The following is a 27031-nucleotide window of genomic DNA, read 5'->3' as shown; positions in this document are numbered from 1 at the left end:
CAAAAACAGCTTAGGGAAAGTGTGTCAGGAAACAAGATTAAAGTGGGTGCAGGCACTTGCCTTGGTGTTATTCAAAATTAGATGCACCCCCTCTAGGAAGACAGGATATTCCCCTTATGAAATCTTATATGATAGCCCCCCTCCCATACTCTGGGGCACTTCCAGGAACTCCCTGAGAGTGGGGGGAGATTGAGTTAGGATGACAGTTACGAGCTCTAGGGAGAATCACCCAGGATATTTCAATCTGGGTAAATGACAGATGTCCTGTAAGCTTATTCTCCCCAGTTCACCCTTTCTCACCAGGTGATCACGTGTGGATAAAAGATTGGAGCGCAGCCCCTCTGAAACCATGGTGGAAAGGACCCCAGACCGTGATCCTGACCATCCCCATGGCTGTGAAGGTAGAGGGAATCCCAGCCTGGATCCACCACAGCCGTGTGAAACCGGAAGCCGCCGAGACTTGGAGAGCCATACCAAACACGGATAACAACTGCAGAATCACCTTAAAAAGGACAACAAGCTCTGCTCCAGCCACATCCCGGAAGCTGGCTGGTCCACGCACAGCCGAAGCATGAGGAAATTCATCGGGGACTTGTTGTTCTTAATATTTGAACTTGTACAGTAGGGACATTAACTGATTTTGAAGAATGCTCTCAATGTGTCCACCAGGTTACAAAGGTAGGGCAGAATGTCACTGCCATTCTTTTGTTTTACAGTTATTATGAGTTCACAGGGACTCAAAAGGGAACCTGTTTATACAATGGTACTCAGTATAAGGTATGTAGACCGGGGGATGGACAGCCGGATGTATGTTACAACCCATCAGAGCTCCCTATACATACGACTTTTGAAATTAGACTCCTGACAGGGAGATGGAATAGCCCTATTAAATTAATAGCCATGACAGAAGAGAAAGGAAGCCCCAAACAGGTCACCCTAAGGCTTGACGCCCGTGCAGCCATCAATGCCTATCCTTCCGGTGGTGGGGGCTGTGGTTCCCTCAGGTGGGAATAAAGTTATGCAAAAGAACATAAATATCCTGCCAGAAAAACCTACTGGTGCTATGACTGCACCTATTGGTCCTGTGTCACCTGGGCCACTTGGAAAAATGATAAAAAATGATCCTGTTTGCCTTGTGAAAGGGAGAGACACCACTCCAGGACGTAATGTCCCCTGTATCTCAGGACATTGTAACCCAGTAGAATTAATAATCACGAACCCCCAAGACCCCAAATGGGAAAAAGGGGAGAGTGGATTTGATGGAAAAGGACGTGACCCTGAAGTTAGTATCCAAATTCAGGGTAAAGTCCAGAAACTCTCAGCCCGGCCAGTGTACCAACACTTTTATAATATATTAGATGAACCAATACCAGAGCTTCCAAAAAAGATGAAGAACTTGTTCCTCCAACTGGCTGAAAATGTGGCCCATTCCCTCAATGTCACTTCTTGCTATGTATGCGGAGGGATGACCATGGGTGACAGGTGGCCATGGGAAGCCCATGAGTTATTACCTTCTCACCCTGTCCCAGACCTGACCTCAGTTCAAAAGGTTCAAACCAACAGTTTCTGGGTTTTAAAGGTCTCAGTTATTGGACAATACTGTTTGGCCAGAGAGGGAGCAGGCTTCACTATTCCAGTAGGGAAGCTTAGCTGCTGAGGGCAGCAATTGTATAATGGAACCATGGGCACAGTAACCTGGTGGAGTTCCAACTATACAGAGAAGAACCCCCTCCTAAAATTTCCAAAATTACAGGATGCTTGGGATCATCCTGGGTACCAGAGAGATTGGACAGCCCTCCCTGGGTTATGCTGGATATGCAGACATAAGGCATACATACAACTGCCTAATAGGTGGACAGGTAGCTGTGTCATAGGCATCATTAAGCCCTCTTTCTTCCTATTATCTGTTAAGACAGGTGAGCTGTTAGGGTATCCAGTCTACTCCGCTAGGGAGAAGAGAGATCTAAAAATAAGGGATTGGACAGATGATGAGTGGCCACCAGAGAGAATTATTGAGTATTACGGGCCGGCCACATGGGCTGAAGATGGCTCATGGGGACACCGGACCCCTATTTACATGCTCAACCAGAACATACAGTTGCAAGCTGTTTTGGAGATACTCACTAATGAAACTGGCAAAGCTCTGTCCCTCTTGGCCTGACAAAAAAGTCAAATGAGAAACGCAATTTATCAGAACTGGCTGGCCCTAGATTATTTGCTAGCAGCTGAAGGGAGAGTCTGTGAGAAATTCAATCTAACCAACTGCTGTCTGCACATAGATGACCGGGGCAAGCAGTGGAGGATATTGTGCGAGACATCACCAAACTGGCACAGGTGCCTGTACAGATGTGGCACAGATTTAACCCTGAGTCCTTATTCGGAGGTTGGTTCTCATCCTTGGGAGGATTCAAAACCCTCATCATAAGTGTTAGAATAATAGGTGTTTGTTTGCTGCTCTCTTGTGTACTCACCCTGTTCCTTCAGATGATTAGGGGCTTCATCACTACTGTAGTTAGCCAAAAAATGACATCACAAGTATATTATATGAAACATTATCAGTCAATTTCTTCAGAAAGTCTGGAAAGTGAGAATGAAAGTGAGACCTCTCACTAATTATAAAGTGGTGAGGGTCTCAAAGCGGGGGGTGAAGAGAGAGACCCAGGCTTCTCAGATCAACTTCCCCTTTGACTATCATGCTGCATTTCAAATAGAAGAAAAGGTTGACCGACTGGCACCTCTGGTTTTACCTTCCTATAGGTGACAGGCTAGGCCTTGGGGAAACTCTCCAGAAGGCGCTATTTTTACTTAAAACAAGATCAAACCAGAAACCTTTTCACATGTGAGTCCTAAAACTGTAAATGGGAACCCTTTCATATGTGATTCCTGAAACTGTAAACAGAAACCTTTTCACATGTGAGTCCTAAAACTGTAAACCGGAACCCTTTCACATGTGATTCCTGAAACTGTAAACCAAAACCTTTTCATATGTGAGTCCTAAAACTATGAATCTAAGATTCTTTCACCTGTAATAGCTAAAGTATAAGCCTATATAAAGGCTGAACCTCCCTTTGTTAGACGAGCTGGGTTTTGGACAAATTATCGTCTAGGCTCCTGGCCATAATAATAACAATAAACCCCTCTTCCTCCTGCGTTCAGTGTTTGAGACATCCGTTTCCTGTGGCTGCTCCTGTACACCCTTATCTGTAAGATGTGATTATGTACAGATGTGCCTTGTTTTATCGGAGTTCACTTTATCACTTTTCGTAGATAATGCATTATCTACAGATTGAAGGTCTGTGGCAACCCTGTGTCAAGCAAATCTATCAGTGCCATTTTTTCAATAGCACGTGCTCACTGTACCTCTCTTTGTCGGATTTTGGTAATTCTCACAATATTTCAAGCTTTTCATCATTCTAACTATGATGGTGATCTGTGATCAGTGTTCTTTGAAGTCGCTATTGTAATTGTTTGGGGGTGCTACAAACCTCACCCATATAAGATGGCGAGCATAATGGATAAATGTGTGTGTTGTTCTGACTGCGCCACCGATCGGTGGTTCCCCGTCTCTCTCCCACTCCTTGTGCCTCTCTTTATTATCTCAGATACAACAATATCGAAATTAGAACAGTAACCCTACAATGGCCTCTAAGTGTTCAAGTGAAAGAAGGTCATGTTAAAACAAAGGCTACAAATGATTAAGCTTAGTGAGGAAGGCGTGTCAAAAGCTGAGATACGAGCTGGGCGGGGTGGCTCAGCACTTTGTGCTAAACCCACACAGGAAGTGCTCTAGAAATGGAACAAAGCCAGGGTGACAGCACATCTGGTTACAGCACGGTTGACTGAGTAGTTTTTGCTGTTTTGTTTTGTTTTGAAACAGAGTCTCGTTCTGTTGCCCAGGCTGGAGTGCATGGCATGATCTTGGCTGACTGCAACCTCCGACCCCAGGTTCAAGCGATCCTGCTGCCTCAGCCCTCCCCCAGTAGCTGGGATTACATGAATGCGCCACCGTGCCTGGCTAATTTTTTTATTTTTAGTGGAGACGGGGTTTCACTATGTTGGCCAGTCTGGTTTCAAACTCCTAACCTCAGTGATCCACCCTCCTCAACCTCCCAAAGTGCTGAGATTACAGGCATGAGCCAATGTGCCCAGCCAAAGACTGAGTGTTTTAAGCCCACTCTGGAAAACTGCTGCTCAGAAAAATAGATTTCTTTCAAAAGTTTGCTGCTCATTGACAAGGCACCTGGTCACCCATGAGCTCTGATGGAGAAGTTCAAGGAGATTAGTGTTTTTGTTAAAACAAGCACTCTAAATAAAGAGACCTCCCAAATAGGCTTTGTGTGAGCAACATGGCCGTTTATTCACCCAGGTGCAGGTGGGCTGAGTCCAGAAAGAGAGTCAGCAGAGGGTGGTGGGATAGGAGTTGGTTTTATAGGTTTGGGGTAGGTAGTGGGAAGTTACAGAAGTTACCGTTTAGGGTGGTTTTTGCAAGCTGGGAGGGGGTTGTAGGGTCTGGAGTCACAGGTTGACCAAGGTCGGTTACAAAGTCCAGTTGCTTTATCAATTGAAGCAGGAATAAGGAACGACAGAAGAATGTCTCAAGTTAATTAGGCACCACAGGGGTTGATCATTCTTCCCCTTTTTATGGTCCTCCAGTTATTTCAGATTTTCTAATTCTGGGAGAACATCCAGAGGTGTACGTGTGGGTCACAGGGGTCTACATGGCTGGACTTAGGGTATGGCCTGTGGTGCAGCCAGTTCAAAGAACTTTGCAGTTGCCATGCCTGAAACACACATCCATTCTGCAGTCCACGGACTAAGCAGTAATTTCAACTTTCAGGTGTTATTACTTCAGAAATACATTTCATGGCCCAGCATGGTGGCTCACGCCTGTAATCCCAGCACTTTGGGAGGCCAAGGCAGGTGGATCACCTGAGGTAAGGAGTTCAAGACCAGCCTGGCCAACAGGGCAAAACTCCATCTCTATTAAAAATACAAAAAAAATAGCCAAGCGTGCTGGTGGGCACCTGTAATCCCAGTTATGCGAAAGGCTGAGGCAGGAGAATTGCTTGAACCCAAGAGGCCGAGGTTGCACTGAGCTGAGATCGCTCCATTGCATTTCAGTCTGGGCGACAGAGCAAGACTGTCTAAAGAAAATCAGAAATATAATTCATAAGGCTAGAGCTGCTATAGATAGTGATTCCTCTGATGGATCTAGGCAAAATCAATTGAAAACCTTTTCTGGGATAACTTGTAAGTTATTCAGAAAATCCAGCTAAGATCATTGACGAAGGTGACTACACCTTACAACAGATTTCCAATATAGACATAACAACTTTCTATTACAAGAAGAACCCACCATCTAGGACTTTCACAGCTAGAGAGGAGAAGTCAATGCCTGGCTTCAAAGCTTTGAAGGACAGGCTGACTCTCTTGTTAGGGACTAATGCTGCTGGTGACTTTAAGTTGTAGCTAATGTTCATTTACCATTCCAAAAATCCTAGTCCCCTTAAGAATTATACTAAATGTACTATGCCTATCTCTATAAATGGAACAACAAAGCCTGGATGACAACATACCTGTTGATAGCACAGTTGACTGAATATTTTAAACCCACTGTTGAGAACTACTGCTCAGAAAGAGATTGATTGATTGATTGATTGATTTCTCCATTGCTCAGGTGGGGTGCAGTGGTGTGATCATAGCTCACTGAAGCCTCAACCTCCTGGGCTCAAGCAATTCTTTTGCTTCAGCCCCTCAAGTAGCTGGGACTACAGGTTTGTGCCACCATTGCCTGTCTAATTTTTTTTATTTTTTGTAGAGACAGGGTCTTGCTATGTTACCCAGGCTGGTCTCAAACTCCTGGGCTTTCAAGTGAGCCTCCTAAAGTGCTGAGATTACAGACATAAGCCACTACATCTGGTCGGAAAGATGCCTTTCAAATATTACTACTAATTGACAATGCACCTGGTTACCCAAGAGGTCTGTTGGAGATGTACAAACAGATCGGTGTTGTTTCCATGCCTGCTGACATGGTTTGGCTCATGTTCCTACCCAAATCTCTCGTCAGGTTGTGATCCTCAGTGTTGGAGGAGGGGCCTGGTGGGAGGTGATTGGATCATGGAGGCAGTTTCTGTTTGTTTTTTGAGACGGAGTCTCACTCTGTCACCAAGCTGGAGTGCAATGGCGTGATCTCTCTGCTCACTGCAACCTCCACCTCCCGGGTTCAAGCGATTCTCCTGCCTCGGCTTCCTCAGCTAGGACTATAGGCATGGGCCACCACACCCAGCTAATTTTTGTATTTTTAGTAGAGATGGGGTTTCACCATGTTGGCCAGGATGGTCTCAATCTATTGACCTCCTTATACGCTCTTCTCAGCCTCCCAAAGTGCTGGGATTACAGGCATGAGCCACCACACCCGGCCCATGCGGCAGTTTCTAATGGTTTAGCATCATCCCCTAGTGCTGCTTGTTTAAAAGTGTGCAGCACCTCCCCCACCTCCCGCCAGCCATGTGAAGATGTGCCTGCTTCCCCTTCACCTTCCACCATGACTGTAAGTTTCCTGAGGCCTTCCCAGAAGCAGAAGCAGAAGCAGAAGCCTGCACAGCCCACAGAACCATGAGCCGATTAAATCTCTTTTATTTATAAATTACCCAGTCTCAGGTATATCTTCACAGCAGTGTGAGAATGGACTAATACACCTGCTAACACAACATCTATTCTGCAGCTCATGGGTCAAGGAGTCATTTTGCCTTTTAGATCTTTTTTGTTTTTGAGATGGACTTTTGTTCTTGTTGCCCAGGCTGTCGTGCAACGGTGCGAACTTGGCTCACTGAACCGCCTCCTGGGTTCAAGGAATTCTTTTGCCTCAGCCTCCTGAGTAGCTGGGATTAGAGGCAACTGCCACCACGTCCAGCTAATTTTTGTATCTTTAGTAGAGACAGGGTTTCACCATGTTGGCCAGGTTGGTCTCAAACTCCTGACCTCAGGTGATCCACCCACCTTGGCCTCCCAAAGTGCTGGAATTACAGGTGTGAGCCACCACGCCCAGCCTCATTCTTGTCTTTTAAGAATTTTTTTTTTTTTTTTTTTGAGATAGAATCTCACTCTGTCACCCAGGCTGGAGTACAATGGCGAGATCTCAGCTCGCTGCAATCTCTGCTTCCTGGCTTCAAGTGATTCTTCTGCCTCAGCCTCCTGAGTAGCTGGGATTACATGTGCCCACCACCACGCCCAGTTGATTTTTTTTTTTTGAGACAGAGTTTCGCTCTTGTTACCCAGGCTGGAGTGCAATGGCACGATCTTGGCTCACCGCAACCTCTGCCTCCTGGGTTCAGGCAATTCTCCTGCCTCAGCCTCCTGAGTAGCTGGGATTACAGGCACGTGCCACCATGCCCAGCTAATTTTTTTGTATTTTTAGTAGAGACAGGGTTTCACCATGTTGACCAGGATGGTCTCGATCTCTTGATCTCGTGATCCACCCACCTCGGCCTCCCAAAGTGTTGAGATTACAGGCACGAGCCGCTGTGCCTAGCCTAAGAAATTCTTTTAAGAAATTGCCACAGCCACCCCCACCTTCAGCAGCCACCATCCTCATCAGTCAACAGCCATCAACATTGAGGCAACATCCTCCACCAGCAAAAAGACTATGACTCACTGAAGACTCAGATGATGGTTAGCATTTTTAGCAAGAAAGTATTTTTAGGCCAGGTGCAGTGGCTCACGCCTGTAATCCCAACACTTTGGGAGGCTGAGGCAGGTGAACCACTTGCACCCAGGCATTTGAGATCAGACTTGGCAACATGGTAAAATCCTATCTCTACTAAACAAACAAAAAATCAGCTGGGCATGGCAGTGTGTGCCTGTAATCCCAAGTATTTGGGAGGCTGAGGAGGGAGGATCACCTGAGCCCGGGAGGTGGAGGCTGCAGAGATCACACCACTGTATTCTATTCTAGCCTGAGTGATGGAGTGACATCCTGTCTCAAAAATAAATAATAATAATAATTTTAAGAATTCATATTTTTGGGGGTCTGAAGGCCTATACAAATGGCCAGCACCAGTACAAAACTTTGTGGACACGGCTTATCTTGAAAATTCATGCAGATTTTGTACTCTGTTTGTTTTTTGTTTTTTTTTTTTTTGTACTCTGTTTGTTTTTATATGGAGTCTCACTCTATCACCCAGGCTGGAGTGCAGTGGTGGAATCTCGGCTCACTGCAACCTCCACCTCCCAGGTTCAAGCGATTTTTCTGCCTCAGCCTCCTGAGTGGCTGGGACTACAGGCACATGCTACCATGCCTGGCTATTTTTTTATTTTTTTGTATTTTTAGTAGAGATGGGATTTCACCATGTTAGCCAGGGTGGTCTCAATCTCCTGACCTCATGATCTGCTCACCTTGGCCCCTCAAAAAGCTGGGATTACAGGCGTGAGCCACCACACCCGGTCCTGTTTAATAGGAACATGACCAATATCAAGAAGAATAATAATCTTGGCATAAAGCCAATACTCCAAGATGCATCATGGGCCTGTGGACCCGGGTCCTTTGTGGCCAGATCAGCTCAGCTCAACCTACCCCTCCCGGGTTCAAGAGATTCTCCCGCCTTGGCCTCCGGAGTAGCTGGGATTACAGGCAAGCCACCACACCTGGCTAATCGTGTATTTTTAGTAGAGAAGGGACTTCACTATATTGGCCAGACTGGTCTCTAACCTCAGGTGATCCACCCACATCAGCTTCCCAAAGTGCTGGGATTAAAGGCGTTGCGTCACCGCTCTCAGCCACAATAAATGTTCTTGCTTGCAGTTTTATCATGGTTTTGTTTAATTTGCTATATGAACATGGCCAGGGTCAAGTTTGCTATTGTGCTACCTAAAGATGTCAGAGGGCACAGGAAATGTCCTGGCAGCCTGTTACTGGGGGTTTCCAGCATTGCTTTAGAGGGGAGGGACTCACGGAGGGGATGCTGGTGCTTCAGGACATAAGTGCTGGAGGAACTCCCTTCTCTCTTCATATTTCACCTTCCTACATCCCCAGGGAGACCCTGCCTGGTCAAGCAGCCCCACCCGACAAGCACCACCTGGATTAGGCAGAGTTTCCCATAAAGCCCACCTCACCCAGTCAGCCATAGGCCATTTTTCTCAATGCACACAGCTCAAGCTGCAACTGTACGCAGAAAGAACCTGTGGCTGCTCCGAAAGAAAGTTTCCTGATATAATTCCAACAAAAAAAGCACATACGTTACTCCGCTCTGCAGGGAGACTAAAGCCAGCGCAGGTCCCGGGAGGCACAGGAGTGTTTGAACCGTGGCTTTGGCTGCAGGAGACGCCACGAGAGCCTTCCCTCCCTCTCTCCCGCATGCAGAGGCAGACTTGAAACAGTCTGATGACTTTCCCCATCTTCCCTCCTAAAATCTCTGCCCATTTAATCCTATCTTGGCATCTGCTTCTCAGAGTACCCATTTCCTCAGAAGCAGGCTTTGGGGTCTCAGACATCACGATCCCTCCTTAGACACCCATGACCTGTGTGTAGACAATTCAATGCCGTGGGCCACACACGGTGGAGGTGGAGGAGATGCTGGGAGATCCAGAGAGGAGAATAACTGATTCTTCCTGGAGGTCTAGAAGGTCAAGAGAGGACAGGAAATGGTGGTGTTTCAGGAGAGCCCTGAAGGATGAGTGGGAGGGAACCAGCATCCCTAAAAAAGAAGTGCAGGGGACGGGCACCGTGGCTCGCGCCTGTAATCCCAATACTTTGGGAGGCTGAGGCGGGCAGATCATTTAAGGTCAGGACTTTGAGACCAGCCTGGCCAACATGGTGGAACCCCATCTTTACTAAAAATACAAAAATTAGCTGGGCATGGTGCTGGGCACCTGTAATCTCAGCTACTCGGGAAGGCTGAGGCAGGAGAATCGCTTGAACCCAGGAGGTGGAGGTTGGAGTGATCATACCACTACACTCCATCCAGCCTGAGCGACAGAGCAATATTCCATCTCAAAAAAAAAAAAAAAGGCAGGACAGCTCAAACGCTGAGCCAGAGACTGGGGGTTTTATCCTGCCGGCAAGAGGGAGTTGAAAGTTTTGAGCAACTGAGTCCCATAACCACATTTGCATTTTTGGAAACATTACCCGGATCAAGATTAAAGGCTAGAGGGCAATTAGGAGGCCTTGCAACAGATCATTTGTCTTTCACGAAGATTTAATGAGGAAGGAGTCAGAATATAATAGTTTTATTATGGTGTTGGATTTTACAACCAAATAATCCCTTTACTATATTGTTTTATTTCCTCTCTTCTACCTCCAGAAGCCAGGACTCCACGGCCTCCCTCTGGGAGACACACCCAGTGTGCCACCTTCCCTTGCCAGATCCTTAGGCCTTTCTTACCCAAATCACACCTCCCTTTCACCCTTAGTCCCATACCCACCATCTCCCGAGAAAACCCCCACAATGGTAGCAGCTGCCACAGCCCCAGGCCCTTCCACCCATCCCACCAGCACACCCTCCCCATGAGGATGACTGGCCCCAGGCCAGTGTCTTCCCTCAGGAGACAAGAGGAGGAGCCTCCGGCCCCACCTGCCTGGATCCCCAAAGGCCTCTCCCTGCCGGGAAGAGGGACTCTCACTCAGGCCTCAGTGGTTACTCCAGAGCCCAAGAAATGCCCTGTGCACTAAAACCAAAGAAGCGGTGAACCAGCAAGTAAGTGGGGAGCGGCTGGTTCTGGGAGATCTCGTGGGGCATCTTCTCTTCCCCACGAGCAGCAGGGCCCAGCGTAAGCTTGGCATCAGGCTCTTTCTCTTGGTTGGCAACCTGGTGGACTCCTCAATGCTCCAGACGCTTGATAAACAGATCCCAGAGGCAAAGCAAGTTAAGTCTCTGGTTGTTGATTCACCTAGAATAGTCTCTGGCAGTTTTCCAGTGGCTTCTTTTTGATGTTTTTCTGGTTTTAGTTGCAACAGAGTCTCGCTATGTTGCCCAGCCTGGTCTCAAACTCCTGGCCTCAAATGATCCTCCCGCCTCAACTTCCCAAAATGTTGGGATTACAGGCATGAGCGCCCAGCAGTTAAATGTCTTCGTTTTGGTTAATGTTTCTTTCTTTCCACTCCCGGCGCGAACCTTACATGTCTTTGACTGGAGGAACATATTTTGCATCTATACCTCTCTTTAATCTACATGGAGAGTGAATAACACAATGGGGTGTGCACCAGGTCAGAGCTTCCCCCAGCGGGAGTCCCAGTGGCCAGCAGCATCACCTGGGAAACATGCTAGAAATGAACATTTTTGGCAGGGTGTGGTGGCTCACACCTGTAATCCCAGCACTTTGGGAGGCCAAGGATGGCGGATCACGAGGTCAAGAGATCAAGACTATCTTGGCCAACATGGTGAAACCTCGTCTCTACTAAAAATACAAAAATTAGCTGGGTGTGGTGGCGCACGCCTGTAGTCCCAGCTGCTCAGGAGGCTGAGGCAGGAGAATCGCTTGAACCCGTGAGGTAGAGGTTGCAGTGAGCCGAGGTCACACCACTGCACTTCAGCCTGGTGACAGAGAGAGACTCTGTCTCAGAAAAAAAAAAAAAGTGATTCTGATGCCTGCCTAAGGTGGGGAACTAGGGGAAGGCCTTTGGGTAAGGTGAGTCTGGAGCCAAGGCCCCAAGGCCTAAGGAGGAGGGGAGTGTGAGACTGAAGCTCCTCCGGTCAGTTGCCACACGTGGCCCAGTCCCTCCCTCCATCAATCCTAGTTTCTTCCTGGAATTCTCAGGGCCCCTGGCTCCTAAATTCTGATTTCCCCACTGGCCTGACTCCAGATATCCCTGCCCCGCTGGGTCTTGTCCCCAGTATCACCCCAAGCCCTCACCCCAACCCCTCACGGGCCGTCCCAGGCCATGCCAATCCCTATGCTTTTTTTTTTTTTTTTGAGACAGAGTCTCACTCTTGTCATCCAGGCTAGAGTGCAGTGGCACAATGTCCGCCTACTACAATCTCCGCCTCCTGGTTTCAAGTAATTCTCCTGCCTCAGCCTCCTGAGTAGCTGGGATTAAAGACGTGCACCACGGTGCCCAGCTAATTTTTGTAGAGACAGGGTTTCACCATGTTGGCCAGGTTGGTCTTGAACTCCTGACCTCAGGTGATCCGCTCATCTCACCTCCCAAAGTGCTGGGATTACAGGCGTGAGCCACAGCGCCCGCCAACCCGCATGACTGTCAGAATTCCGGGAGATCACCCCCAATTCCCAGTCCCCTGGGCTCCGGCAACCTGCCCCCCTCCCCCTGCCACCCTTTTCCCTTCGGACCCGACCAAGGAGATCTAAGCTCCTACCCAGGCCCCTGCGCCCCTCCCCTACCCGCCCACCCAGAGGCTCAGGCCTCGGCGCCTTCGGGCCCCAAGAGCAGCAGCGGCTGGGCGTTCTTGCCCTTGTCGTGCCAGCACACATCGAAGAAGGGGTACACGGGCCCAGGGAGGCGCTCGTGGAAGGCAAAAAGCAGCACGAGCGCGTCCGCGTCGCTGGCGTCGTAGAAGGAGAGGACACCGTCGCTGAAGCTCAGGTAGAGGCCGATGCGCGTGGGCCGCCTCTCGGGGCTGCGCAGCGCGCGCGGCTCCTTGGCCTCCACGTGCGCTTCCAGGATCTTGCTGTCGCGCAGCCCCAGCAGCCACAGGCCCTGCGAGGGCACCGGGTGCAGGCGCCCGCGGCGGGGGGCCTCGGCCGAGATCACGCCCAGCGCCCAGCGCGGCTTGTCGCCCACCTCCACCTCCCAGTAGTGTTCGCCCTCCGAGAGCCGCTGGTGGGCCACCACCGCCACTGCCTTGTCGAACTGGCGCGGGTCCTCCCCGGCCGGCGGCGCCTTCTGCTCCGAGCACTCCACGCGGCGGCCAGAAGAAGACACCACCAGGCTGGGGTGCGCAGAGCTCGGGTCAAAGGTCAGCTCCTCCAGCGCTGCCAGAGAGACCACAGTCAGAACGCTGGGTTTCTGCCTCGCTGGGGCCTTCTCCCCACCAATTACAGGCCAGCTTTGTCTCCCTAATCCTCCCTGCATCTCTGTTCACCGGCTTGGGCAGCAGCCCACACCTGACTCAGCTTCAGTTTGCTCAGCTGTGAGATGAGGCCGTGATTGCTTCCCTCTAGGGTTGCAGACACGGCTGCATTTTTTCTTTTCTTTCTTTCTTTTTTTTCTTTTGGCAGGATCTCGCTCTGTTGCCCAGGCTGGAGTGCAGTGGCGTGACCTCGGCTCACTGCAACCTCCAACTCCCAAGCTCAAGCAATCCTCCCATCTCCCAAGTAGCTGGGAGTACAGGCACCTGCCACCACACCTGGCTAAGTTTTTTAAGTTTTTGTAGAGACAGGGTCTCACTATGTTGCCCAGCCTGGTCTCAAACTCCTGGGCTCAAGTGATCCACCCATCTGGGCCTCCTCCCAAAGTTCTGGGATTACAGGCATGAGCCACCGAGCCTGGCGGACAGGACTAAATTGGTACAAGACATGGAACTCGCCATCTGAGGCCCAAATAAGGCCCAAGGTCAAGGAGCCCGATCTTCGCATCAGCCTCGGCCCAGTCTCTGGGCCTTAGTTTTCTCTTGAACCAAATGGGGCTGTCTCCATTCCCACCTCCCCTGAGGCAGGAAGGGCTGCCCCAGCAATGTGTATGTCCCAGAGCTCTGTCACCTGCATCATCAAGCTCTCGGAGGAGGAACTGAGCCCTTGGGCCTCCCCAGCCACAGGCCACCAGAGTTTCTCTCTGATCCAGGCCAGCCCCCAGGGTTCCAGGAGCTCTGCAGATCCTCAGTCCCTAACTGGCAGGATTTACCGTCTACACTGTCCAGAGAGGAGCAGGGACTGACCACAGATCATACAGCAAGTCAGTGGCTCAGACCCAGGCCCCATCGTCCCTGACCACTGACAGCAACTACCCACTGCAAATGCCCTCAAAGGTCCTCCTCCCAATGCAGGTTAAGGGGACTTCGACAGGGGGAACCCCAGAGGCAAAGGGGCAATGGGTACCTCCTTCAGTGGCCTCCCCAGTTGCGACTGGGAGGCCTCTCCAGGTAGGGCCTTCCATCAACCACCCGGTCACACACAAACCTGAGCCAGTCCCTCCCGGTACCTGGCATCAGAGCCCGGAACATCTTCCTCCACACCTGGAATTTGAAGTCATCTGAGATGATCGGCAGCTGGATGTCGAGACGGGCGGGCGGGGGGGACTCCGCCAGGATCTTCTGCAGCCTGAGGGTGGGAAGGTAAAGAGGAGGGATCTGTGAGGGGGAGGACAAGGGCTGGGAGGATTCTAGGATCTCCCCACATCACAACCCTGCTCAAAATTCTTCCTTTGGAGTTTCGGTTTGGGAGGATGAGAAAGTTCTGAAGATGGACGCTGGTGATGGTTGTACAATTGAATGTACTTAGCACCACTGAATTTTAAATGCACACTTAAAAATGCTTAAAATGAGCTAGGTGCGGTGTAGTCTCAGCTGCTCAGGGAGGCTGACTCAGGAGGCTCACTGGAGCTCAGAAATTTGAGTCCAGTCTGGGCAACACAGCAAAATCCTGTCTTAAAAAAAAAGCCGGGCGCAGTGGCCTTTAATCCCAGCAGTTTGGGAGGCCAAGGCAGGCAGGTCATCTGAGGTCGAAAGTTCAAGACCAGCCTGGCTAACATGGCAAAACCCCATCTCTACTAAAAATACAAAAATTATATGGGCTTGGTGGTGGGCACCTGTAATGCCAGCTACTCAGGAGGCTGAGGTGGGAGAATCACTTGAACTCAGGAGGTGGAGGTTGCAGTGAGCCAAGATTGTGCTGTTACACTCCAGCCCAGGCAACAAGAAACTCTGTCTCAAAAAAAAAAAACTTAAAATTGTCAATTTTAAGTTACATATATTTTACCACTGTTTGTTTCATTTTGGTCTTTTTTTTTTTTTTTTTTTTGAGATTGAGTCTGGCTCTGTCACGCAGGCTGGAGTGCAACGGCACGATCTTGGCTCACTGCAGCCTCCACCTCCCGAGTTCAACCAATTCTCCTGCCTCAGCCACCTGAATAGCTGGGAATAGAGGAGTCCGCCACCACACCAGGCTAATTTTTGTGTTAAAAATTAGCCAGGTGTTGATCTCCTGACCTCAAGTGATCCGCCTGCCTCAGCCTCCCAAGTGCTTGGTGTGGCCCAACCACATTTTTTATAATCTTTCTGTTGGGATAAGGTCCCAGTCTGCCAGCTTTGTCAGCACAAATGCATCTACCACCCCAGCTTCTTCCTCCCACTCACCAGCAGCAGTTGTTCCCTCTGCGAGCAGTGCCCTTCTCCCCCCAACTCCCTTCTCTCCACCCCTGCCCTTCTCCTCAAAACACCCTTCTCCCCACTCCCCAAAGTGCCCTGCCCTTTTCCTCAAAACGCCCTTCTCCCCACTCCCCAAAGTGCCCTTCTCCCCCCGACTCCCTTCTCCCCCCAACTCCCTTCTCTCCACAATGCCCTTCTTCTCTGAGCGCTCTGCCTAGCCAACTCCTGTTCCATCCCTCCAGGACCCAACTCAAATGTCCACTCCTTCTCTGACCACCCCTTTCCCTCCACGGACACACTGAGCACACAATGACACCTGTGTCCCCACCCATGTGTCTCTAGGCACCAGTCTAGCAGGTCCCTGAGGGAAAGCATCAGTCTAGATCATTTCTGTCTACAACCCTGTTCAGGCAGGGAAGGGCAGCGGACTGAATTGCAGGTGTGCAGGCACACTGGTGAGTGGAGAGTGAACCGGCTGCTGTCCCTAGAAGACTGGGACAAGTCGGGCAAAGGGGCAGGGCCACGTTGCTCTCACCTGCTGGTCACCAGGCAGTATTTCTGGAGAGAGAGAAAAAGAGAATGGTGGTGAAGCTGATGGTGGGGACATTGGAGACTTTGAGGATGGGGCAGACAGCTAGGAACGCTGAGTGTGACGTCAGGAAGAATCAGAAAAGCCAAAAGAGGCTGGATGAGGTGGCTCACACCTGTAATCTCAACACTTTGGTAGGCCAAGGTGGGTGGGTCACCTGAGGCCAGCCTGGCCAACAGAGTGAAACCCCATCTCTACTAAAATTACAAAAAAAATCAGCCGGTTGTGGTGGCGTGCACCTGTAATCCTAGCTACTCAGAAGGCTGAGGCAGGAGAATCACTTGAACCCGGGAGGTGGAGGTTGCAGTGAGCTGAGATCATGCCACTGCACTCCAGCCTGGGCAACAGAGCAAGACCCTGTCTCAGAAAAAAAAAAAAAAAAAAAAAAGAAACCCAGAACTCAAGGCCACCCCTACCCCTTCACTTTTATGTGGATTAGAAAAAGGTATCCTCGTGGCCGGGCGTGGTGGCTCACGCCTGTAATTCCAGCAGTTTGGGAGGCCAAGGCGGGTGGATCACGAGGTCAAGAGATCGAGACCATCCCAGTCAACATGGTGAAACCCCGTCTCTACTAAAAATACAAAAAATTAGCCGGGCACAGTGGTGCGTGCCTGTAATCCCAGCTACTCAGGAGGCTGAGGCAGGAGATTTGCCTGAACCCAGGAGGCGGAGGTTGCGGTGAGCCGAGATCGCGCCACTGCACTCCAGCCTGGGTAACAAGAGTGAAACTCCATCTCAAAAAAAAAAGAAAAAGGTATCCTCTCCTCCGAGAAACTCTGATTCCACCTGTTAGAAGATTTCCTGATAGGCTGGGTGCACTGGATCACATCTGCAACCCCAGCACTTTGGGAGGACGAGGCAGGCAGATTGAGACCAGCCAGGGCAACATAGTGAGACCCAATCTCTACTAAAAATTAAAAAATTAGCTGGGCTTGGTGGTATGCACCTGTAGTGCCAGCTACGGGAGGCTGAGATGGGGGGAATGCTTGAGCCTACAAAGTCAAGGCTGCAGTGAGCTATGATCATGCCATGCACTCCAGTCTGGGTGACAGAGTGAGACCCTGACTTAAAAAAAGAAAGTGTCCTAATAAATATATAAACCTACAATGTCTATGATTTAAATGGTGTTCACTTAATACAATGCCCTTGTGCAGTGCTTAACCTAAACAACCATACAGCAGTCCTGAGGCCTGCCCCTCCCAGATACGTGATGCTAGCTTATGCCCACCTCACTCAGGGCCTATCTGATAATGGGATAAGGTCTCTGGGGCCTAAGCAGGGGGCCAAGGCAGGGAGGGGAGAGGAGGTCATCCAGTGCTCACCATGAGGAACTCAGTCTGCGGCTTGTCGGTCACCTCCTCCAGCACCTTCTCCATCTGCCGCAGCTGCTCCAGGTAAGAGTTCAGGCTCCCCAGCTCCCGCCGCAAGGCGACCCCTGCCTCGCCCCGCACACGCTCTGCCTCTCGGTCCAAAGAGCCCTCCAGTGCAGCCAGGAACAACCGCATCTTGCCCAGCTGGTCCCCCACGGCTGCCCGGAACTGACGCACCATCTCCTGCAGGGATGGGGCGGTGATCCACAGGATAAAGGCTCTTGGCTGGAGACCCCTAGCATGGCGCCCCCCACCACACACACACATAGGCTCGGCCCCGCGAAGCCCTCACCTCCACCTCCACCAGCTGATGCTCCAGCATAGCCACGCTCTTCTCCTTGCGCATGCATGCCTCCTGCAGCTGCAGTTTCTGCTGTGGCAGCTGCGTCTGGGGGTGAGGCATGGAGAAGTGATGGGGATGCCGCCCACCCCAAACCCACACCTGCCATCTAAACCTGCCCTCTGTGGCTCAACCTCTGTGGCCAGCTCCTCCTCCAGCCATCTTCCCATCCCCAAACCTCCTGGCCTCAGCTAGTGCTACTCCTGAGGTTCAGATGCTTCCCCTGCCTGTTTTTTTTTTTTTTTTTTTTTTTTTTTTTTTAGTGTTTTGAGACAGGGTCTCGCTCTGTTGCCCTGGCTGGAATGCAGTGGCATGATCACAGCTAACTACAACCTCATCCTCCCAGGCTTAATTGACCCTCTTACCTCAGTCTCCCAAATAGCTGGAACTATAGGCACACACCACCATGCCCAGCGAATTTCTTTTTTTTTTTTTTTTTGAGATGGAGTCTCACTCTGTCACCTAGGCTGCAGTGCAGTGGCGCAATCTCGGCTCATTGCAACCTCCACCTCCCAAGTTCAAGCAATTCTCCTGCCTCAGCCTCCCAAGAGCTGGGACTACATGTCTACACCATCAAGCCCGACTAATTTTGGTATTTTTAGTAGAGACGGGGTTTCACCATGTTGGCCTGGCTGTTCTCGAACTTCTGACCTCAGGTAATCCACCCACCTCAGCCTCCCAAAGTGCTGGGATTACAGGCATGAGCCACCATGCCAGGCCATGACTTTTCAAAACATTTTTATAGAGACAGTCTCACTATGTTGCCCCTGCTGGTCTCCAACTCCTGGCCTCAAGCAATCCTCCCACCTTAGCCTGCCAGTGTGCTGGGACTACAGGCATGAGCCACCACACCCCCAGCCCCTTGTCTATTTTGTTGACCCCTCCCTGGTCGTGCCTTCCCTGACCCTGTGTGCTCAGCAGTCAGCCCCACAGCACAGGTCTTTGTGAGGATGTCAAACACCAGTGAGGTTTGATCTCCCCTACCAGATAGGCAGGCACAGAGCTTGGCACACAACAGACCTCAGGGGGGTCTGTTGCAAGTACATGAAGGATGTGTGAAAGAAGAAAGGCAGCCTTCCCCTACTCCTGGGTTTCCTCTCGTACTTAAAAGCAGAACACCAGCTGGGTGCGGTGGCTCAGGCTGGTAATCTTAGCACTTTGGGAGACCGAGGCAGGTGGATCACAAGGTCAGGAGTTTGAGACCAGCCTGGCCAACATGGCGAAACATCGTCTCTACTAAAAATACAAAAATGAGCTGGGCGTGGTGGTGCACACCTGTAATCCCAGCTCCTAGGGAGGCTGAGAAGGGAGAATCGCTTGAACCCGGCTGATGGAGGTTGCAGCGAGCAGAGATCACACCACTGCACTCCAGCCTGTACGATGGGACTAAAACTCCATCTCAGGGCCGGGCACGGTGGCTCACGCCTGTAATCCCAGCACTTTGGGAGGCCGAGGTGGGTGGATCACGAGGTCAAGAGATCAAGACCAACCTGGTCAACATGGTGAAACCCCGTCTCTACTAAAAATACAAAAAATTAGCTGGGCATGGTGGTGCGTGCCTGTAATCCCAGCTACTCAGGAGGCTGAAGCAGGAGAACTGCCTGAACCCAGGAGGCGGAGGTTGTGGTGAGCCGAGATCGCGCCATTGCACTCCAGCCTGGGTAACAAAAGCGAAACTCTGTTTCAAAAAAAAAAAAGACTCCATCTCAAAAAAAAAAAAAGCAGAACACCAGCCTCAGTCAGCCTGACCCCCCAAGTCAGCCTACCTGTACACATATGGGCTTGGAGTTGGGGGAGGGGGGGCAGGCAATTTAATTTAAATGTTCCCTTATAGACCAACCAAACACTCTGTGGTCTAGATCTTACTCAAGACCTGAAATGCACATATGCAAATATAGGAGAGCTCCTTCTACTCCTGCCAAAGCCACTTCTTTACTTCTTTTTTTTTTCCCCCCCTAGGCTGGAGTGCAGTGGCATGATCACAGCTCACTGCATCCTCGAACTCCCAGGCTCAAGCAGTTCTTCTGCCTCAGCCCGTAGCTGGCACCACAGGGATGAGCAAGCATGCCAGGCTACAAAGCCACTTCTTTGCTGGGAGGTGCTTGGCCCTGGAATCAGTTCCATTCCTGCCTCCATAACTTTCAACCTGTTTCCTCCTTTGCAGATTGGGAACAGCAATCCCCACCTCAACAATTTGGCTCCCCCCACTTTCCCAGGGGAAACTGGGGGACCCTCTAAGGTGGTGTTTGCAGAGTCCCCTCCCAGCAAGAGCCACAGGGTTGCACGTGAGCTGCCAGATCAGTCTCCTCCCCGGGACATCCCCAGGGGCGGCGGCTCTTCCTGCTGTGTGAAAGGTAGGGCCTAGTGGCTCAGGGCCCTCGGACGCTCAGAGGCGCAAGGCTGAGCCATGGGAACGAAGCGCGACGCCATCCTGGAGGTGCTGGAGAACCTGACCCCGGAGGAGCTCAAGAAGTTCAAGATGAAGCTGGGGACCGTGCCGCTTCGCGAGGGCTTTCAGCGCATCCCGAGGGGCGTGATCGGGCAGCTGGACATCGTGGACCTCAGTGACAGGCTGGTCGCCTTCTACCGCGAGGACTACGCAACCAAGCTCGTCGTGACCGTGCTGCTCGACATGGGCATGCAGGAGGAGGCGGAGCGGCTGCAGCGGGCCGCGTGAGGGCCACTCCGAGCTGGTACGTGGTCTCGGGACCCAACTCCGCTTCCTCACCAAGGACCCAGGCGTTGGGTCCCGCCCAGAGCCTTCCTGTCTTCCTCCTCCTTCAGGCTCCCTCCTGGGGTCCTCCCTCAGACCTCCGGCCAGCCCCTCCCGGTGGCGAAGGGCTGGGCTGCCGAGAGCCCCAGGAGGGCTGCATCTTGCCCCACTGACCCTTTCCAGGCTGTTGGGCTGCCTGGAAAGGGGCAGTGTTCTGCCCTGCTCTGTTCCACGGGTTCTGTGCTCTCTTCGCAGATAAACACGGACGAGTTTGGGAGTTCCAGGGCATAAGCACAGGTGAGCTGGGATGGGAAGGCTCCTGGGAAGAGGCTCCTGCCCTGAGCTAGGAGACCACCAGCCAGGACTGAGCTGAACTGGGCCAGGCAGGAGCTGGCGGGACTGAGAGGTTGGGCCCCTGGGAAGTATGGGGCCTCGAATACCAACGAAAGGACGGTGGTTTACCCCCTCTAGGATACGGGCCAAGGGGAGGAGCAGTGCAACGCTGGTAAAGCCAGCCCCGCGCGCGCACCAGTCGCGGAATACAATGGCAGTGTCTCCACCTCGGAGACCGAGGACGCCTCCGTGCCTCCAGATCCCGCCTCCTCCAGCCCTGCACCTGGCGTTTATTCTTCCACTGCCCAATAAACATTCATGGAGACTTTCCTGGGGCTGCGCGCACATGTGTCCACTCGTAGATAACGCGTGTGCTTTGCCACACGTATAACACGCCCCAGCCGGTGTGCACGCGTCTCTATTTGCCCGTGTCTCGGTATCTCTGCTGGGTATGTCCTGGTGCACACAACTGCGTGGGCTCCCAAGGCTTTCGGGACTTCTAGCTACACCCAGAAAAGCATCCTGGGTGGGGCTCTCGGTGCCACGCTGGGCCCGCGCCCACGTGTGCAAACCCCGGCGTACCTGGCCCTTCCCACCTCCCTTCCGGTAAGGCCAGCCTGGAGCCCATCAGGCCCGCCCAAGTTCCGCAGCTTCAGGGGCGCGTGGGCCTCTACTGAGCACATCAGGACAGGCCCGCCCCGGCCTCCTAGCTCTCTCCCAAACGCCGCTCCTCCAGTCCAAAGAGGGCCAGCGCCGCGCGGGGAGCCAGTCCGACGCGCCCACCGGGTGCACGAATACGCGCGTGGGCCGCGGGGGCTGGCCAGTCCCCGCTCCGCCCGGCTCCGCCCCGCCCATCAGACCCGCCCCGGGGATTCGCCCGCCCATCTCCAGGTCCCTCGAGGGGTTCAGGCCTGGAAACCTAGGTTTGCTCAGCGCCCTTCTAGCCAGGCTCCGTCCCCGCGCGGCTTTCCTCTACCAGCCCCGCGTTCAGCGCCTCAGACCCTCTTTCCTGGCTGCTTCGCCCCGCCCCCGCTCCCCGCAACTGCAGGTGCTCGGGAGCCTCTCTAGAGGCTCAGAATCCAAGTCAGTGCAGCGACCTCCCCGTCGGCCAGGCCTGGCGCCACCGAACAACCCCTCCAACCCCGATGCGCGTGGATCCCGCACCTTGAGGCGCGCGTGGGCCTCGGCGGCGGGCAGGAGGCGGTGGCCGCGATGCGAGCCGAGTGAGGCGCACACTCCGCACACCAGCGCTCGATCCTGCTCGCAGTAGATGCTCAGCGGGTCCAGATGCTCCTCGCAGTGGCCCTGCGGCACCTGCGCCAGCCCCTCCACCAGGCGCGCCAGCTGCAGGTTGGTGCTGAGTGCCTGCGGCCGCGTGGGGGCCTGGCAGCAGGGGCAGAGAACGGTGCCATCCGCCGCTGGCTCCCCGGCCACACGGCCCAGGCAGGCGCGACAGAAACTGTGGCCGCACTCGGCTGTCACGGGAGCGTCGAACAGCTGCAGGCACAGCGGACAGGACAGCTCCTGATGCAGGAGGCCGGGCGCAGCCGACATGGCGGACCTGGGTGGAGGAAAAGTCGGTTAGGGGGACCTCACGGCGCCGCGCTCCTGGCCCAGCCCCAGCCTAAGGCCGGGCCCCGCCGCCCCGCAGGAAGAAGCACCAGCCTGTAAAGACCTCACATCCTACACTGGATGGGGCTCTGACGGTCCAGGGGGAAGACGAACTCGGTCTCGGCCCAAAAGCAGCCTCCATGGCAATTCTCAGCTCCAGACCCAAAAATATGCCGTATCAGTCAACCTCAGTTCCTGAACACAAGCCCAGGGTCTAGCCCACTGTCCTTGCCCTCGCTTTAGCCCCAGGTCCCACCCTCTGACCTCAGCCCCTGCCCCAAATTCCCCAGAGCCCCCACTCTGAGACTCCCCTCTCCCACTTTACCACGATCCCCAGCCCTCCCCGCCCCCGTCTCTCCAGCCCCTGGGACTCACAGGTCTGGTTGGAGATCTTAGGCCGAAAAGAGACTCGAAGGAGAACCGGTCAGGGTCGGGCCTAGCTGGACGGGGGTCAGGGCTGTGTCCAAGGATCTGAGACAGGCAGCAGGCTCCAAGAAAGGACGGGGACTTACAGGGGCAGCTGGCAGTGGACACTCGGCGTGATGGGCACACAGTGCTCAGCGGAAGACCCTCCCAGACTAAGCCAGGCCCCTGGACTATATTTAGCTGCCCTGCCCAATCCCTCCCATCACTTCTGGAAACCGTTCTAAAAGTAAGGGCTGAGTTGTCCCCGGGCACGTATCACATGCCAGGTCCACCTGTCTTGGCCCATCCACTGTCCGCTCTGCGCCAGCCTGGAGCTAGAGCTCAGAGCCAGCAGGGAGACAGGGCCTCTCACACCACGGAAAAAAAAACAGAAAATTGAGGGGGGTCTCCCCTTTCTCCCCCCACTCCCACCTTTACACTCTCCAGCTCCTTCCTCCTTGCCCGCAGCCCCTCTCCAGCCTGTGGTCCACTCATTCCTCAAGCTTATGGCTGACCAAGGCCACTCTAACAGGATTACCCCACCTGCAGGAGGGCAGGACCTCACCCCACCCTGAAATGTTTTACTCCTCCAGAGTTGAGGGGAGGGTCTTTCCCACATTGGTCTCTCCAGTACACCCAGAACAAGCCCTGGGGCGAAGAAGGTCTCTCTAAATGCTTGGAGAATGACTGATAGAGAGATATTGAATAAATGAATGAACTGAATCCAGAGCCTGCAGCCCAGAACTCAATTCTGCCCTGGTTCCTGTATGTGTACCTTTCAAATCTCAACTGAAATATTATTTATTTAAGTGGCTGCGGGATAAATGGCTGGCCACATGCAAGAGAATGAAACTGGACCCCTACCTTTTACCATATATAAAAATTAACTCAACTGGCCTGGCGAGGTGGCTCACGCCTGTAATCTCAGCACTTTGGGAGGCCGAGGCAGGCGGATCACGAAGTCAGGAGTTGGAGACCAGCTTGACCAACATGGTGAAACCCCATCTCTACTAAAAATACAAAAATTAGCCAGGCGTGGCGGCCCGTCTAAAAATAAATAAATAAAATAAAATAAAAGTTCACAATGCCTGCACAACACGGCAAAACCCTATCTCTACAAAAAATACCAAAAAATTAGCCAAGTGTGGTGGTGCATGCCTGTAATCTCAGCTATTCAGGAGGCTGATGTGGGAGGATTACCTGAACCTGGGAGGCGAAGGCTGAAGTGGGCCGAGATTGTACACTGCACTCCAGCCTGGGTGACAGAGTGAGACCCTGTCTCAAGAAAACAAATAAAGATAAAAAATAAAAGTTGAAATTATTTAAAAAAGAAAAAAATTATTTTACCTTCACTTTTTTTGTGTGTATGTGAGACTGAGTCTCACTCTGTCTCCCAGTCTGGAGTGCACTGGTATGATCTCAACTCACTGCAGCTTCTGCCTCCCAGGTTCAAGCAATTCTCCTGCCTCAGCCTCCTAAGTAGCTGGAATTACGGAACCCGCCACCACACCTGGCTAATTTTTGTATTTTTAGTAGCGACGGGATTTCACCATTTTGGCCAGGCTGGTCTCGAACTCCTGACCTCATGTGATGTCTCTCAATTTTACTTTCAGTTTTTTTTTTTTGAGACGGAGTTTTGCTCTTGTTACCCAGGCTGGAGTGCAATGGCGCGATCTCGGCTCACTGCAACGTCCGCCTCCTGGGTTCAAGCAATTCTCCTGCCTCAGCCTCCCGAGTAGCTAGGACTACAGGCGTGCGCCACCATGCCCAGCTAATTTTTTGTATTTTTAGTAGAGACGGGGTTTCACCATGTTGACCTCGTGATCCACCCGCCTCGGCCTCCCAAAGTGCCGGGATTACAGGCTTGAGCCACCGTGCCCGGCCCCCAGGGAAGTTTTGTGTCCCCGCCTTCTTTGTCTTTAAGTATCTGAGGTCTCACTGTGTCACCCAGGCTGGAGTGCAATGGTGCAATCATGGCTCACTGCAGCCTCGACCTCCCAGGCTCAAGCAATCCTCCCACCTCAGCCTCCTGCATAACGGGGACCACAGGCATCCGCCAGCATGCCTAGCTAAAAGCCTCTGATTTCTTCTTTTCCATTCTTGATGGCTCAGACTCAGCCTTGTGTTCAACAGGAGGAGGGTGAGAAAGAGGGTATATCTGGAGCTGGTCTCTGAAACCACAAGGTGCTCAGGCTCAAAAACGCAACTTCCGGAACTTAGATCTCATCTGGAGTTTCCATCATTGCCAAGCCGGGGATGAAGGTCCTGCTGTCATCCATAGGAGCAGGTATCCAAGACAGGTGGGTAATAGTCAATTCAATCCTTCTCTGCAGATGGACGAGGACTGGCCTCTGACCCATGGAAGGAACAGTAATTGTCTTAAGCAGACTGAGAACAAGAAGCGGCAAGAAGCCATGTGCAGGGAAGGAGGGGGTGATGAACCAGTGTGGCTGACCCTACGGGCTCCCTGGGACCTACAGCGCTCACTGGGGACAGATTCCAGCACTTCCCTAAAGCCTCATAACACGCTTCCACTATCCTACAGGGAGGCCATGGGGCACAGGAGCTAAGTGTCTATGGTGCTTCTTGCCCCAGGAGAAGCAATCTGGCTCCAGCAATCAAGGAGTTACTTTGTGGTGAGGTTGGGGTCACACCCAGGAAGCAGCCTAAGGGAAAGCTTCCCAACAGCTCAAGCAATGAGAGCCTTGGAAGGTGAGAGCACCTGGTTAGTGGATATATGCAGAGAGAGGCCAGGAAGCCCCAGTCAGAGCTGCTACAGAAGCAAGTCCTGAATGCTGACTTCACGAGCTCATGCTGGGTACCATCGGGAAAATCACCTGCCTTTCTGAGCCTCAGCACCTTCAGTTACAATATGAGGATAAATAACATCATCCTGGCCAGGTGTGGTGGCTCACACCTGTAATCCCAGCACTTTGGGAGGCCAAGGCGGGCAGAACACCTGAGGTCAGGGGTTCAAGACCAGCCTGGCCAATATGGTGAAACCCCTATCTCTACTAAAATTACAAAATTAGCCAGGCGTGGTTGTGCACGCCTGTAATCCCAGCTACTTGGAAGGCCGAGGCAGGAGAATTACTTGAACCCAAGAGGCAGAGGTTGCAGTGAGCTGAGATCACACCATTGCACTCCAGCCTGGGCAACAAAAGTCAAACTCTGTATCAAAAAAAAGAAAAAGAAAAAGAATGCCACATAAACAGGGACAGTGTGCTGGCACCCAAGGGCTTAGGAAGCAGTGACTGCCACTACTAGGTTCCAATCCTGACTCTGAAATTTTCTTGTTGTGAGACCTTGGGCAAGTCGCTTAACCTGATTTTCTTACCTGTAAAGTGAGAATCATGCAAGGATTAGCATCAAGACTATGGATTTCTGTAAAGATGCAACAAGTGAATTGTTTTATTTATTTATTTTTTTTGAGATGGAGTCTCTCTGTGTCACGCAGGCTGGAGTGCAATGGTGCCATCTCAGCTCACTACAGTCTCCACCTCCCGAGTTTGAGTGATTCTCCCACCTCAGCCTCTCAAGTAGCTGGGACTATAGGTGCGCACCACCACACCCAGCTAATTTTTGTATTTTAGTAGAGATGGGGTTTTGCCGTATTGACCAGGCTGGTCTCGAACTCCCAAGCTCAGGCAATCCCCCTACCTTGGCTTCCCAAAGGGCTGGGATTACAGATTTTATTTTGTTTTGAGACAGAGTCTCATCTCCCGAGTAACTGGGACTACAGGCACCCGCCACCACGCCCGGCCAATTGTGTTTTTAGTAGAGACGGGATTTCACCATGTTGGCCAGGCTGGTCTCGAACTCCTGACCTCAGGTGATCTGCCTACCTTGGCCTCCCAAAGTGCTGGGATCACAGGCATGAGCCACTGCACCAGCTCTTCACAATTCTGGACTCACTGCAGCCTCATAACAACGCTTTCACTATCCTACAGGGAGGCCATGGAGCACAGGGGCTAAGTGTCTAGAGTCCTTCTTGTCCCAGGAGAAGCAATCTGGCTCCAGCAATCAAGGAGTTACTTTGTTGTGGGGTTGGGGGTCACACCCAGGAAGCAGGCATCCTAATTCCACCAACCGCTCTGGCTCCAATCCAGGGGCAAGGGTGAGCCTGGGCTGAGAACTGGAGGTTCTTTCCTGCCAGGGGTCAAAACTCAGCGCTTGGAGCTCACATGCAGAAAGAGGCAGGTCAGGCCAGGCACAGTAGCTCACACCTGTAATCCCGGCACTTTGGGAGGTCAAGGTGGGTGGATCTCTTGAACCTTGGAGTTCCAGACCATCCTGGTCAACATGGTGAAACCCTGTCTCTACTAAAAATACAAAAATTATCTGGGCATGGTGGCGTGCACCTGTAGTCCCAGCTACTCGGGAGGCTGAGGCAGGAGAATTGCTTGAACCCAGGAG

At 52.2% G+C, this 27031-nt stretch overlaps 2 protein-coding genes across 2 annotated transcripts; one reads left to right on the top strand and one right to left on the bottom strand.

Moving 5' to 3' along the window:
- Positions 1-12290: 12290 nt before the first annotated feature.
- On the bottom strand, positions 12291-22840 carry TRIM72 (tripartite motif containing 72). The gene is made up of 7 exons (XM_012469954.3): positions 22586-22840; positions 21764-22160; positions 17506-17601; positions 17166-17396; positions 15790-15812; positions 14090-14208; positions 12291-12924 (listed from the first exon to the last, which is right to left on the bottom strand). The coding sequence occupies exons 2-7, from the start codon at positions 22151-22153 to the stop codon at positions 12350-12352; spliced, it is 1434 nt and encodes a 477-aa protein (XP_012325377.1). The 5' UTR covers positions 22154-22160; positions 22586-22840; the 3' UTR covers positions 12291-12349.
- Positions 19854-20934, top strand: PYDC1 (pyrin domain containing 1). The gene is made up of 3 exons (XM_012469955.2): positions 19854-20246; positions 20522-20563; positions 20738-20934. Exon 1 carries the CDS (start codon positions 19961-19963, stop codon positions 20228-20230), a length of 270 nt encoding a protein of 89 aa, XP_012325378.1. The 5' UTR covers positions 19854-19960; the 3' UTR covers positions 20231-20246; positions 20522-20563; positions 20738-20934.
- Positions 22841-27031: the final 4191 nt, after the last annotated feature.

The sequence above is a fragment of the Aotus nancymaae genome, unplaced genomic scaffold, assembly GCF_030222135.1.
Source record: "Aotus nancymaae isolate 86718 unplaced genomic scaffold, 86718_ANA_hifiasm-v0.15.2.pri h1tg000049l, whole genome shotgun sequence".
NCBI lineage: Eukaryota > Metazoa > Chordata > Mammalia > Primates > Aotidae > Aotus > Aotus nancymaae.
This window is presented reverse-complemented; position numbering and strand designations above follow the sequence as displayed.